This window comes from Coffea arabica, chromosome 5c (genome assembly GCF_036785885.1).
Source record: "Coffea arabica cultivar ET-39 chromosome 5c, Coffea Arabica ET-39 HiFi, whole genome shotgun sequence".
NCBI classification, from domain to species: Eukaryota; Viridiplantae; Streptophyta; class Magnoliopsida; order Gentianales; family Rubiaceae; genus Coffea; species Coffea arabica.
In genome coordinates this window covers 46,092,508-46,107,834 of record NC_092319.1, presented here as the reverse complement: position 1 = coordinate 46,107,834, position 15,327 = coordinate 46,092,508, and the positions used below count along the sequence as shown (strand labels likewise).

Below are 15,327 nucleotides of genomic sequence, written 5' to 3'. Positions count from 1 at the left end.
TCAGAAAATAGTGTATTTAAACATGGTCAATTTGAATGCTTGACTGAAAGAAACAATAGAAGAAACCACTTCAAGGATTAGAAGAACTTTTTGTATTATATTTTGGTGTGTGAATGTGTGTGATCTTAACATTTATTTACAATCCAGTCGCTGCCAATGCTGGACTGGCAAAAGAAGAACCATCATCTCATGGTTTAAAGAAGAAGTTTTTTTGAGTTGTTTACTCTCAGTTGCTACAAAAGACCTGTTTACTCTCAGTTGCTACAAAAGACCTTACAAGAAATTGAACCGCCTCAAGACGTAGGATAGCCGGAGATTCATCAGCCCAGGAAAGAAAGCTCCGAACTCGTTTGGCTGCATCTTCACTGAGGAGCAAAGGAACTTAGAGAAGCTCCCATTCTGACTCACCCAAATCACGTGCTTGTGAGGGTCTTGATGCAGATGTCATATGGGGTGAAAGATGCTGATCTGAATGGAAGCTGGTATCTGAATCAATGTCTCCATACCAAATTGACAACTGCTCATACTCCTTTATTATTCTCTTTCTTGAAGCAAAAGCCTCCTGTATCAGTTTCTGGGGTTGGGAAGGTTGGGAAAAAATGCAGGACAAGATAAAAAAAAGGATTAGTTATGCTCGTTTCCACCTGTTCAGCAGATCAATCTACAATAAACTGCTATTTCTCTTCAAGCAGGGAGGTCAAAAGGATCAAAAGCATCAAGCCCATCATCACATGCTTAAGGAATGACTAACGATGCTGCAATTTGAAAGCATTAACAATATACAGAACCAGATGACTCGATATACATACAAACTAACGAAGGAAAAATGAAAAAATGAACTACTCAGTACAACATTGAAACTCCTACTTGATAAAAGAATTCACCTTTTATTCTTTTTATAATGTGGTAAGCTTGTTTCTTGGAGCATAACTAATCATAACAATTATGACAATGAAGCTTGTTGTAGTAATAACTTTAAAATTCATGACATGGAACTCTTCTAGAAAAAGTATTGAAAACTTCCAATAAGAACATACAATAAGTGTGTGCTTATCAAAAATCAAGCAGTGATTCATCAAAATCGTACTCAGCTACATGTTTTAAAAGAATACTTTAATCAACTTTCAGCTTAATGTACAACTTTTGCTTTAACTAACTCTTAAGATGGCACGCATGACAACAATTAAAATAAGAGTAAGGCACTGCATATTTCAAACTTCAACAAATACTATAAGCCACGAAACAAAGCATGCTCTGTCAGATCTAAAAGATCTTTGATCAGCATGAGCACAAAACACCACACCATCTCAAGCTGCACACAAACATAGAACCCACCAACCCAGAAAGAGACAGATAGAGACAGACAAAATACCTTGTATGATCTAAATTTTCTTGGTCTGCAGGAGGCGGCATACAGTAGCTCATTATCCACAATAACACAGCTTTCCTCAAGTTTTGCTTTATCAGAGAGATCGATAGTCTCCATGTCAGCATCGGAAATATCACTAACAGAGTCATCCACTATCCCTGTCAAAAGCATTTGAAAGTCAGGAACCATGTGATACATATTCCTGATATAGACACTTCGTAAAGAAAGTACAGTTGTATCCAAACTAGTGTTTGCAGTTTCACAAACAACAAATAAGGTCCATTTGGATGATGTTATAATTAGCCACTAACTAGAAGTTTCATAAAAACTATTCAAACCACAACCTTCCTCCCCTTCTAAAAATAGAACAATGAAAAAAGAACAAAACTGTGAATAGTTTGAATGCATTAGAATCCTCAATGAAGACATCAGCTTCTAATTGACCACCTTTGAAGGATTGTTGAAGCTTATTCCCAAAAGAATCAAGCATAGATTTATCAGTACTGGAGGAATCTGCACTTAAAATGGTCATCAGTCAATTTGAGGAAAACAAAAGAAGGGTGAAAGAAAGGAAAAAAGAAAAGAAAAAAGTAGGTGAACTGGAGAAGATTTCACAATTCCTGAAGAACACCAAAAGCTTGTAACACCCACCTGCAGATGAGGAAGTCCCCAGGAATGCAGGAACCAGGTTTACATCCTTGTTACTAGAGGTCAAACCAAATAAGGATGCACAAGAACTGCTGGATAGTGTTGACGCACAACCACCGGAATCAGTATAATCACAACAGACTTCCTCTGTCTTCTTAGTACAATTTCCATGTGAAAATTCTGGCGGGTCTAAAAGTTCTGTCGACATGGAAGAACTTGAAGCTTCTGTCTCAGCTAATTTATGCTTCCAAGAAATTCCTGAAGACACTAGTTCAGATGATGGGTTAGTACTCAAAACATCCGAAAGGTTATTGCACATCGTCTTATCCTTCTGGGAGGCACTTAACCCTGCATCATTAACTGAATTAACTGGTGACATCTTAGTGGGCATGGTATTTCTATGATCTTCAGTCCTATATATTAGTGATAATCCAGATGAATATCCACTATTTAGAGAACTCAGCTCATCAGTCTCCACGTGGAGCTTCCTTGAACATTCAGGAAACCTTAAATGTTCTGAAGATGCATGTTTCTCCACCAAGCAATTCTTGTCAAAACTGAAATCCGAGGACATGCATGAACGGTAACAATCTAAAGACAAGTCAGTTTTAGTTTCATTAGAACATTGTGGGCTATTACATTCTCCCTCTTTCTGTTGGAAAGGTCTGAGAGTTTCGTCATTAACTGAAGTTTCCGGTGATAACTTGGCTGGAATGGTTGACCAATAATCTTCATTTGTAGAAATAGGTAAAGATTTATACAAACTTTTGTCCTGCAGCAAATTTGAATCCTCAGCATCAGGATGCTTCTTCCTTGGATGTAATGACAAATCAGACGAACTTTCATGACTAAGGTAACCTCTATTATCAACCACCAAATGCTCCTTTCTAACATTTGCTTCAAGACCCGTACCACATTTTATGAATTCTACATGATCATCATGTTGTGAAGACAGGTTCACTACTGCTTCATCAGCAGGTTCTGCATTATCATCAGCTACCTGTTTGACTGGAACAACTCTAGGAACCAAAGTTTCTGGAGAACATTTCTCTAGATCAGGAATTTTATGATCCTCATCAGCTGAAGACCTAAAAGATGAATTTTTGTCTTCCAAACCCACTGGATGCTGTTCCTGTGTCCATAATAGCTCCCACGAATTCTTACCCTCAAGAGAACTTGCAAGTTCAGAAGCATAATGCTCCTTAACTTTGGCATTCTCTTCAGCCCCTATCTCCAACTTCTTGTATATTGTAGATTCACCGTCTTGTTCAAGAAACAAGCCAGTTTCTGATTCCTTAGAAAGATCTGTGCTATTGCATGTCATCCTGTCCATCTCCGAAGTCCTAAGACCCACACCCTGAACAAAAATTCTTGAAGAAACCTCATCCAGGATACTATTTCTCAAGTATTCTTCATTAGAAATTTCTGATGGCCCATATAAAATTCCATCAACAGGAGACTCCAAATTATCAATAAGTAGATTATCTCTTGGACATAATGGCAATTTAGATGAATATTCTGCTCTAGGAAAATTTAGATAACTACTTGCAGAGTAATCCTCCCATCTCACATTCTCCTGAAGAACCAACTCCGTGTTACTACAGATAGCTGCATCACTAGTTTCTTTCCAGTGTGAGTCTTTTTCTGCAACTTGAGCAGAATCTGAAGCAGGAGGAGGGCTGAATTGCCCTAGATGGTCCACTTCATTTGGATCACAACCTTTAACATCAAACCTGTCCTGCTCCTTAGATGATTTCTTTTCACTGACATGTCTATGCTTTTCTTTGAAGGCTACCCTAGATTTAAAACTGGTCCTTTCGACATCATTTTGCGTTCTGGTCCCTCCTTGAGCTTTTGCTTGTTTATTATCCTCCAAATAAGGGTGAAAATCATGCACCACATTAGGACATATTTTATTCACACTTTCACCAACTGTTTGCACTTCATTCTCCACATATTTACTGGTATCCTGTAAAAGCAAGCAATTCAACGATGAGAGAAAACTCCAAATAGATAATCATATGTCTCACATGAAACAGGGGGACCAGAAGGATTAGAATGAGTGACAAACACGTAAATACTGATTTTAATCCTAGTATTCCAAGGAGTCCATCATTAATAAGCCAAATTATGATTATGATTTTCAGATTGAAGCAATCATAAAAATTGGGTATGACAAATAAAAACAGAAAGGGAATGAATACCTTATTCACAAAATCATCAACCTCCTGGCAGATAGCCTCAAACTTGTGGTATATGTTACCAACCCATGTTCTACCTTTGGATTTTAGATCCATAGTGCATATATGCTACCTTCCTCAAACAGGGATGAAAATTCTGTGTTTTGAAAAGATACCATCACCCAATTCAATGAGGATACAGCCTGGAAATATTTTTTCGAGATGTCATTAACACAATATAACAAGTTTGCAATTAAAAAATTTTTCCCATACAGTTACTTAGCTCCAGCAAACCTACAACCCTCAATCTGCTGTTAAAAATCTACAATCAAGGCATCTGCTTAATAATTCCCATTAGCACAGGCATGCACGGATAAAGATGCCTCAAAGATACGCTCTATACTAGTTGGAAGAAGAACAAACAAGAGGGATAAAAAAGAAGTCTTTGTCAAAGTTGGGCAATAACAGTATGACGATCAACTAAATGGAATCAAGGATATCAAGAACCTGAGTTGAATTGAACCGGCCTTTATGTCATTCTATACCCTATTTCAGAAATTTAACAAATTCAACTAATTTATAGTATCATCCACAATATTCAAGGAAAGCTCCAATTTTTGAACATCAATGAATAATTAACATGAAGAACCACTGAAGTACTAAAGATCGTTTAAGCTTTTAGAACCCAGAATTTACTTTATTTTATGTTTATTTTCAGCTAAATTAAGCTTTTGATCAACCTATATACTAGCACACACGATCAGCAGCCAGGCGGACATACATATACAACTTTCATAGGAATAGTATTATAACTCTGAAGACATTCTAGATATTCTAAAACTTACCGGCTACCGAGGCGGCTGCCGGTCGGCGGGTGGTTATGATGATAAGCTGAGAGACGACGACGATGACGATGATGATGGTGGGGGGAGGCGGAGTTGCTTTGTTTGTTGGGCAGGAGAGCTTGAGGGACAAAGCTGAGAAGTTAATAGGGGACTTTTTGTTCTGACAAAAAAATAATAATAAAATAGGGGACTTTTTGGGCTGCCGGCGTATCAATTATTTGTACTGATATTCACCATTGTATATTTCGTTTCCATTTTTAGTTCTGGTCAAAAGGCTCCCTTTTTTTTTTTTGGGTATGGGGGGGGTGGGTGGTAAGTTTATTGTGGCCCAATGAATTATTGAGTAGGAGTGATTTGAATCAATTTAGCAACTACTAATCTCTAAATTAACCATATATTTATCAGATGGAGTCAGCTAAGATTTTTTTTTTTTTAAAAAAAGAATTTTTATGATGCCAAAATATTTATGGGAAATAAGTAGTAACATAAAGGCGAATATGATAGGAACAAGTTGCAAAAGGATAAAATTCTTTAGATATGAATGTAGGTTTTAGAGGGTCATTATCAATTCCTCAATAGGTTAATCAGTCTAATCATTTGGAACTGGAAATTGATACTCTATTGGATTAGGCTTTTGCTGTTTTCCTTTGCTTTTAATTACCTTGTCGTGGTATATATATACCATATAGGGGTAGACTGGACTCTTTCTTTTTTCTTTTTTTTTTTTTGAATTTGCTTTTGGCCTTTGGGAATGTTCTTTTGACCTTTAATTTGGGTCAAGCAGAGGCTAAGGACCTACCCTGCCTTTTTTTTTTTATTTATTTGTCTTCTAGATTATTTTTCATCTTTCTAATATTTTTCCTTCATGTTATTCTTAATTTTTTCCCTTCACAGAAAACCTAGTAAAAATATGTGTTCACCGAAAACAAAAAAAAACTTTTTTTTTACAAAAAGTCACGATCCAAAGAAGGCCAACTTTCCATCACGAATCCAATAGATTTGACTAGCTGATGTGATGTCTATAATTCATCTAAATTAGGTGTGATTTTTGCATAAGTTGCAACAAATCATGTTTGGAAATTTGAAGATAGAGAAAGAAAATAAGTTTTAGATTTCCTCTCTTTCTTTAATCAGTCTGCCTTTCAATGATACAAGTCGTAGCTACAATTTATCATACCCTGTCTTCCATTACACATTCTGGTGACATTTCCTCCTCGCATTTGCTCCTATATTTTTTGTCTCTTTTGTCATCCTCCAAGCTAACAATTAATGCAGAGAAACCAGGATGCATGTACAACATATAATACGAGAACAAGAACAACACAAGTAGAAGATATACTTGATCCAATTATCATTTAAACGCAGTATATCTCCCTTTGTAAAACCTTACTAGGCCAACACATATGTGTGTATGTGTGTGTATATATATAGTTATATATATATATATATATATATATATATATATATACACACACACACACTCTTACTTAATGAAATAATATTGAACAAGGATTTTAAGCCAGGGAAAAAAAAATCCCTCTCATTTGTGCATGCTATCTCTTAAGCAATACATACCCTCAATGCTAAACAAAGGTAAAAAAAAGAGGGCTATCCAGTGCTTCAACCTACTACAAAATCCAAAATAACCTGGTTGTGTACCTCTTCCTCCTTAAAATGTCAATAGCTAATACTAATATACTACTACTACTATCTCTTAATCACATCTTTAACGCTGTCACCAAGTAAAGATTAGAAACAGTGCTCTCAACTCATTCTGCTGTACAAGATTGACAACAACAAACCAGCCTCAACATTTTAGTCCTTCAAAATCTGCAGCACGGACTCTATCTACCAGAAGGAGCAGGAGGACGTAAAGCTGATGATGATTGCCCTCGAGTCCCAGGCCCCAATTGTCCGCTGCTGCCGCCCATAGCAAGCTCATTCTGATAGTAATAATTGTAGGGAACCAATCGACGAGAATAATAGACACAACAATAGTAATAGGAAACAGGCAAAACCAAAGTTCTCGGAGGCGAAGGCAGTGACTCCACTAAACCCGTTGGGTTCCTATTAGTATTACTTCTCTCCCTTTCCCGCCTCAACACCATTTTGCAAACCAGCCGGAAACCATCGACAAATTTCACCCTCTCAGCCAAAGCAGCTTTTGCACTTTCCTCATTCTTATACAAAAGATAAGCGAACCCTCTTGATTTCCCTGTCCCCATATCAAACCCCCAAGGCCCTTCTTCAATTTCACCGTACTTCTCAAAAAAACTCAACAGAGTCTCAGAACTCATCTCGGCTGGCACATTCTCCACCCGAATTTTCCTTTTCATTCTCATTTTCTCCATCTCATCGCTACTGATACTACTATCATCAGTCTTCCCTGATGAATGATCGGGCCCAACGCAAATGCTGGTAAAACTGACGAATCCATCAATTTTCTTGCTGGGGTTTTCCAGGGCAAGCAAGAAAGACTCGGCATTCTTGAAAGTAACAAAACCATAGCCCTTACTATATCCAGTGGTCCTGTCAAAGATGACTTTAGCTTCTTCAACTTCTCCGTAATTTGAGAAGAAGCTGTGGAGATTTTCAGGGGTGGTTTTAGGGCCAAGATTTCTGATAAAGATCTTGCGGTGGGATGGGTTGTCATCAACGATGGAAAGAACGGCATGGAGAATGGCGGGGTGGGCAACGGCAGCTTCCTGAAGGATTTCAACTAATCGGGATTTCGTGAAGGAGTGCAAAATGTTGTGAAGGATTTGTTTTTCTTGGTTTTCGACGTTCAATGAAGCTTCAAGTTTTCTGGTTTCCTTGAGATCATCAGGATTTGGGTTAGCGGTAACGGTGGAATGCATCTGATGGAGTCGGTGCAGGGAAAATGACTCAAGATTGACCCTAGGAGGAGTGGGTGGAGTGACGGAAGAGCAGCCATTGGAGAGCTTGAGCTTAGAAGAGAATATTCTCTTTCTTTCAGAGTCTAAACCCTTGGAAACCTTGATTTGGTTCATTTTTTGCAGTTTGCCGAAGGACAGTAAGAAATCAGAAATCAAGTGTTGATCTTTGTGAGAAAATGGACAAGTTCACTTCAGCCTGCCTGAGGTGTGTGTATTACTGACAGTGGAAACGTAAAACCATGGATGGAGTAGATGGCCGAATTGGGACGACTAATGTGCTCGTAGTATATGGTGAAATTGGCAGGTTCTGGAGCCGGGGTTGGGGCGGGGGGGTATTCTTGGTCTCCAAGTTTTTTGCAAATTCGAACCTATCTGGTTGCCGTTCTTCGCTCAGGAGGCCAGCGAGGGCATTTTATTTTCGGTGGAACTGACACTACTGATTCAGAAATCACGAGAACTGCTGTTAAAACGCTTGCCGGTTAAGTGCCATAGCCCGTCAAGTAGTACTGATCAGATCATATCCTATAAACGAGCGGTATCCTCCTGAATCTACTAGATATTAAGGACACTCGACCTTAATTTAAAATACTTTCATTCTCCTATAAACGAGCGGTATGTTTCAGCTTAACCCAAGACCAAAACCCATTTCAGTAGTGTGTAAACGAAAAAGCGTATTCTAGGATTTATGGGTTTATATTTTAAAAACTGTAGTATTATTTTTATACCACCGCGAATTTCTTGCAATATTGTCAAAAATAAAAATTGTCACAAAATTGGTGCTGTTTGAGGGTGGGTGAGATTTCCAATAAAAATGCTTTTAATTTTCATTTATTTTTGATTGCTTTAGTTTTCTTTTTTTTTTTATTTTTTGCAAAAGCTTCGCCGCTCATGAAAGGTTTTTCTTCTTTTTTTTTTTTTTCATCGCCACTCATCAAATGAGTGGCAATTTTTTTTTTTTGTATCGCCACTCCTGAGTATCGATAGATTCTTTTTTTTTTTTTTTAATAAAACTAACCAGCAAGGAAGCTTTTTTTTTTTTCATATAACGCAACCTTTTTTTTTTTAATTAAGGTTTAGAGTTTAACGTTTTACCTACCATGAAATCCTAATTTCCAGATACTCACAATGTAACCCTTAATATAAACATAAACCCTTTAACCGTAATCTTAAAATCAAAATCCTTAAACCGTATTACTGAAAACTCCATTACTAAAATCCTATTATAAACCAGAATTGTCAAAAATTTAATATGCAATACTATGTTAACTTTATAAATTTAGATGATAATCAAACATGCTATTAAAATACTAATAAAATTTGCCTAAGTCATATTTTTGAAATTTTTAATGTTAATGTTAATTTAAATAATGATAAATAATGCAGCGTTGAACAATAATTTAAACATATTGTCAATTTTTTTTTGCTATTTTGTTTATAATGTAACGTAGCATCATGCTTTAACCTTTTGTCATGACCTGCACGACACTACCGTGATTTAATTTTTACACAGCCCTCTTTATCCCCACTTCCTCTCTTATCCAACTGGAGAACTTTTATCCCGCATCATTAGGAAGGAGCCTTTCTAGTCATCCATCCAGTTAACAGCATTGCTGCTTCTGCTGCTCCTTTATTTCTTCAATCAAAACATGATGCGACCACACAAAAATTCAACATCCGTACAATCGACTGGAAGATATTCCAAAGAGGCAACAATCTGGGAACATTTTCATACATGGTAACAGATTACATCCGCCCAAGAATTTATCGAAATGTACATTACATTCAACCAGACTTCCTCTATAACCGCCCCATGATGTGATAGTATGTTTTCTTCGGGCAAACATGTCTGTCGCCCAGATGATTGGCAAGTTGCCGCAACCTTGATTGCTCCAGCAGATTTATGCGGACACTGTTTCACAATCTCAAAGAGGAAAGGGACTTCTGAACCTTATAGGATGGCAATTTCAAACATACCCAGATGGGGCCAATATAGCATTAGCCATTGTTAGCCACCCCAAGTCAGTTATATGACCAAAGGGTGATTCCGAAGGACATTTACAGCTTATTATTATAGACAACGGCATCATCAAGTCATCAAGAAGGGAGTAGCACACTCCGGACAATTGACGATTCAGTCATAGGAACACTGTCATGAGAGTAAATCAACAAATAAAGCAACATGGCAGAATTCCCCGTTCACCCAAAAAAGGCACTAGACCGAACTACAAGGCTCACAAACTGAAAAGACTATAATGTACCCTCTGACATGTCCATTATTGATGTCACTGGAAACTAGGGAGGAGAGTTTTGGCCACAAATGGAATCACAAACCAGTCAACCTAAAGACAAATGACAGGGTGCAAATATTTATTACTCTCTTGAATTCCTGCAGATTTGACGTCTTTTTAGGGTTAGTGTGATAAAATGACTAATGGACAAAGAAGTGACTCTAAAATTTCTAATTCATTCTTATTATCAATCTCAAATTTTCTCTGCTTTCTCTTTGCTCTTCCTGTTCTGATTTTTGTTGATCATTTTTCCAGCAGTTTCTGCCATATAGATATGAGTTCTCGGTCTTAGATAAAGTCTACATACGACTATTGGCTTACCAAACAGGTTTGCTGATGTGTCATCTTCTTTCCAACTTGGGCATCTAAAGAACTTCTCCAAATGATTACCAGTTCAATCTCATCCGCTTTCAATAGAAAATTTTCTAAAACAGAGAATGCATACCAACCAACACATTTCACCAAAAGAACATAAGACTAAGAGCTTAAGGTTCCATTGAAGGAGACAGATGAGAGAGCAGAACTTCAGTAAAACAAAATACCTACATGCGCCACTTCAATTTCTAAAAACAAGTCAACAGGAACACATAACAATTAGACCATAGTTTATTTACTAAAAATCCAAAATTCTTCAGAATCGAAGAATAAATAGCCCGATTAAGAAAGCAAATTCTTAAGGCCAGGCATTAAGATACACCACCTCTCGTGCTAAAGCATCAAAAAGATGCATCGGTGCTCAGGCTAAGCCACAAAATCTACTCACAGAAATATCTTCTGATGCCTAAATTGTATATAGAAAACAAAAACTATTAGCAAAATATTGTGTCCAATGGTAACAATTCAATTTGACTAGCTTGCTAGAACACTGCATGATTTATACTCGTGTTGAGACGTAGGACAAGCCAATCAGGGGTTGGTTGACCACTCCAAGAAGACACAACTCAAGAACTACAAGAATTTTCCACAAGAATCGGAGTGCAAAAAATACCTGATTAACAAGAAAACTTTCATCCAATTTTTCCACGATAAATGATACCGTCAAGCAATCAGAGTTCAAATGTCAGTGCAACACATAAATGGTTGTCTTTCCAAGTGCAACACATAATTGTATGTTTTTTCACTAGATGAAGATAATTCACTTACCTAACATTTAGCTTCCAACTGAAATTTTCAAAATTTAATGTAGACAATTTTCCTTATCGTGCCTCTGTTTTCATTTCCTCCATTCTTTTTGCCCCAAAGAGAGAAACCAAAAAAATGCTCTTTTAGTCTAATTCACCTAATGCACACTCTAACTCACTTCAAAGAAAATTATCAAGGATTTGTATTTGTGGTGGATTCTAGATTACGCCTGGAAGGTGACAACTGTAAATGCAATGTCTAATTGACAGAATACTACACAAGGAAACCAAAAAAGGCAAACAAACACATAAAAAATAACATAGCATCTAAAAATATGGCAGATGCTCCAAAGACAGATCAGAACCAATTAAAGTCAAATGCCATAAGCAAAAGTCAGCTGCACCAGCAGCAAAACAAACAACTAAAGTCAGTCCAATTCATATCTTTTTCCCTAAAAACACATAGCAATCTAAATAAGTTCGTACAGACTCAAATTGCATAGAAGCTCTAGATCAGAAATACAAAAAACTCAGTCACTTAGATTACTAGCATTTCACTTGATGACATCATGAAGCGCAGATGTATCGAAGAGCCAAACTACACAGCAAATCAAAATCATGAAGCCAGAGTTCATATTGTCTGCACGAAATCACCAGAACCATAAAAAGCAACTGCGCCAACAAGCTTTCACACACCTGAACCAAACATCCATTCACAACTTAAAATGTCAATCCACATACACCTTGCAAAACAAAGCTCAAACATCATAAAAACTCAAGAAAGAAAAGGCAAGAATTTAAGCCAAGAAGCAGCAGCACCATGACAATATAGAAGTAACCAAACGCACCATAATTCTCTCCAACACTAGAGATGATACACCCAAAAAAAAGGGTCTTGTCACAGAGCAAAACAACAATGAGTAGTGACAAAATTCAGACAACCAACAACCAAGCGCAAGAAGGAAAAATAAAAAAGGAATTATAATTTCTAGAATACGACAATAAAGGTGAGAAAAACTACTGCTGTTGTTACAAAGAGAACGAAGGTTAAAAATATGTAAATCATGCATTATTGAAGATTCACATGAATAGCATAGGTTCATGTGATCAAAGTAGATGCACATAAAATACATATCAAACACAGGTCGAACCAGGAAGAGAATTTGAAGATTTACTGTCGATTACCCCTTTCTTTAGTTTACAATCCAAATGTTGTAAAAGCATAATTCTCATCCGTAGATGGTGCATAAGAAAAATGAAGCAGAAGCCTCCAAAAAAGAACTTGCCCATTAATTTAGAATAGTAGATAAATAAAACATCTCATAGGATGTATGACTTCATATGAACCAGCACAAAGAAAAATACAACAGACTACAACAAAAGAAGACTTTCTGGCTGCGTAGACTAACAAAAGAGGATCGCTAAATGAACCCACAAGCATGAGGACCAAATCAGAGGCTAACTCCAAAATTACATAACAAAAACGATCAGGATGAACAAAAGCACATAAACAGGTCAACCCCCGTAAATATGGTCTATGTTACGCAAAGATAGAGCAATACTGTTATTCTTACTAATGCGGCACATTGCAATCATCAATTCTGACTCATTTACACTACATGAAAAAAACATATCTCCACCAATTACTTCCAACTATTATCCGAAACAAATTGAACCATGCAACCAATTCAAATGGTAACAAGTTTCTCAAAATTCAAAAAAAATGAAATCTTTTAAGGCACATTGGCGTACGATATTAACTCAGCATGCAAAGAAAAAGCTGGTAGAACTCAGAGGTAACACTTTCTTAATTCTGGAAATTATTATAGGAAAGTCTTCTACGATGTATCATTCAGCAATAAGTTCAAATAATACAGAGTGGGGAAGAAAGGTAACAACAAACACAACGATAAGCACTAAACCATCCATGATGCACTTTGTATGAAGCACCAGTTCATCACATACAAGTATGAAAATGGGACAGTGTAATAAAAAATGAAACAAAACAAAAAATGCATGGTACTGACCAGACATATTAATGAACACCATAACAAAACCAAAAACATGCAACCTCCCAAATCATGCAGAAATCCATGAAAGAATTCACTGTCAAACAAGTTATAACTCCAACTAAAAAAATACAATAGAACATATTCACTCCAGATCACGTGATGAATGGTTAAACAATCACCAAAATTGACAAGAATCCCTAAAACAAACCACAAAAAGAGAGTACAACGAGAGAACGGTGAACCAGCAGAATGTAGGTAGAAAGGAGTGACACATTTGTTCAAAAAATGATGCAATATTTGAATAAATTAGAAAATCTACCTCAATAATAAGGAGGCACCCCTTGGTAGATTCCCCCAGTTGGAACTCTGGGAGCTGGTGAGGTTCCTGCTGTCTGATGATGCTGGCTTTGATATCCAGACGAAGATAAGCCATAGTGTGCCCCCTGTTGATAATCTCCAGTTGGCATACCACCTGAGCTTGGTGGCAATCCATAAAAAGAACCACGACCAGCACCGCCAACTCCACTCCCAACACCACTCAATCCTCCACCAGCTCCACCCAACCCACCATATCCAGTAGAACCAGGCCCACCGTAATGCGTCCCGCCACCATAAGGACCAAGTCCACCACTAACACCTAAATTAGACCCCATCCCTTGGCTGCCAATACCGGGCATCCCTGGACCACCAACACCAACGCCGCCACCACCACTACCTAATGACGAATTCAATTGATTCCCACCCACAGAAGGCACAGAAAATCCACTATATCCAGTAACACCACCAACTCCACCGTGCCCACCATATTGCGCAGCAATCCCACCAGGCATCCCCACCCCAATACCATCATTGTTCCCTTCATTACCACCCTGAGGCCCTCCAGGACCTGGCTTCTTCTTCCCATCAATAGCAAGTTTACAGTTCAACTGATGCCCATCTATATTCTTTACAGAATCCACCAAAGACGCCCTCGCAGCATTGGCAGTTTTATACACAAATAAAGCAAACCCTCTCGATTTCCCCGTTGCCTTATCAAAGCCTAATGGTCCCTCTTCTATTTCGCCATACATGGAAAAATGAGCTAATAGCCTCTCAGCCGGCATATCATAAGGTACATTTGCCACATAAATCTTCCTATCCGAAACATCCACCTGATTATTCCCCCCTCCGCCACCCGGCCCACCAGACACACCAGCAGCCGCTAGCTGAGTAACCGTCATCCGACCATCAATTTTCTTACTAGGTTCCTTAAGAGCTGCCATTGCCCCATCAATATGCTTGAAAGTGATAAAGCCATAACCTTTCGATTTTCCAGTGACTTTGTCGAGAATTACAACAGCTTCTTCGAGATCACCGTATTGGGAGAAGAGAGCTCGTAGCTTGTCCGTCGTGGTTTCCCAACCAAGGCCGCGGATGAAGAGCTTCCTCTGTGCTGGGTCCCGGTCGGCGATGGATCGTACTAGGTCGAGAACGTCCACGTGGCGAAGGATGGCTGATTGGACGATCTCGAGTAGCTGTTCGCGGGAAAAGGGTTCGAGGATTTTACGCGCGTCTTCGACGGAAAGCTTGAAAGGTACCATTCCTGCGGCGACGGCGCCGTCTGGATCGTGTAATAGAACGCCGTTTTCATCGAGCTTCCTCTTCTTAATCGGATCCATTGCTGATGTAATAGGAAGGGAAAGTGAAAAAAAGGAGATGTTAAAACCCTAATCCTAGTCAGAGTCAGGACCGAGAATTGAAGTGGAAATTAGACGGGCGTTTCCATTTATACGGATCGAAGATGACGTGGAGCGGCGGAGAAGAATCCAATTGAATTGGGTTGGGCTGGGCTTGTTGGAAGACGAAATTCTGGATTAAGATTTTTCAGCCTATGGGTTGTTCATGTTGCTTAGCAGTTAAAGCTACAACTAGCGACCCAAAATGCATGAAATGTTACACACACACAGGTAAAAAAGGGCAAAAACAAG

General features: G+C 38.1%; 2 protein-coding genes across 5 annotated transcripts; both read right to left on the bottom strand.

Moving 5' to 3' along the window:
• Positions 1-75: 75 nt before the first annotated feature.
• Positions 76-5,236, bottom strand: LOC113690827 (uncharacterized). 4 transcript variants are annotated; one of them, XM_072051253.1, is made up of 6 exons: positions 5,043-5,231; positions 4,222-4,354; positions 2,021-3,986; positions 1,817-1,882; positions 1,373-1,527; positions 76-574 (listed from the first exon to the last, which is right to left on the bottom strand). In XM_072051253.1, exons 2-6 carry the CDS (start codon positions 4,312-4,314, stop codon positions 383-385), a joined length of 2,472 nt encoding a protein of 823 aa, XP_071907354.1. In that variant the 5' UTR covers positions 4,315-4,354; positions 5,043-5,231; the 3' UTR covers positions 76-382. The 4 variants fall into 4 exon arrangements, with proteins under 4 accessions (XP_071907354.1, XP_027064703.1, XP_027064704.1 ...); XM_027208902.2 differs by having other exon boundaries at positions 4,222-4,400; positions 5,043-5,230; XM_027208903.2 differs by lacking the exon at positions 1,817-1,882 and having other exon boundaries at positions 4,222-4,400; positions 5,043-5,230.
• A 6,468-nt stretch (positions 5,237-11,704) lies between these two features.
• LOC113691038 (UBP1-associated protein 2C) lies at positions 11,705-15,254 on the bottom strand. The gene is made up of 2 exons (XM_027209209.2): positions 13,680-15,254; positions 11,705-12,044 (listed from the first exon to the last, which is right to left on the bottom strand). The coding sequence occupies exon 1, from the start codon at positions 15,016-15,018 to the stop codon at positions 13,681-13,683; it is 1,338 nt and encodes a 445-aa protein (XP_027065010.2). The 5' UTR covers positions 15,019-15,254; the 3' UTR covers positions 11,705-12,044; position 13,680.
• Between the last annotated feature and the right edge of the window lie 73 nt (positions 15,255-15,327).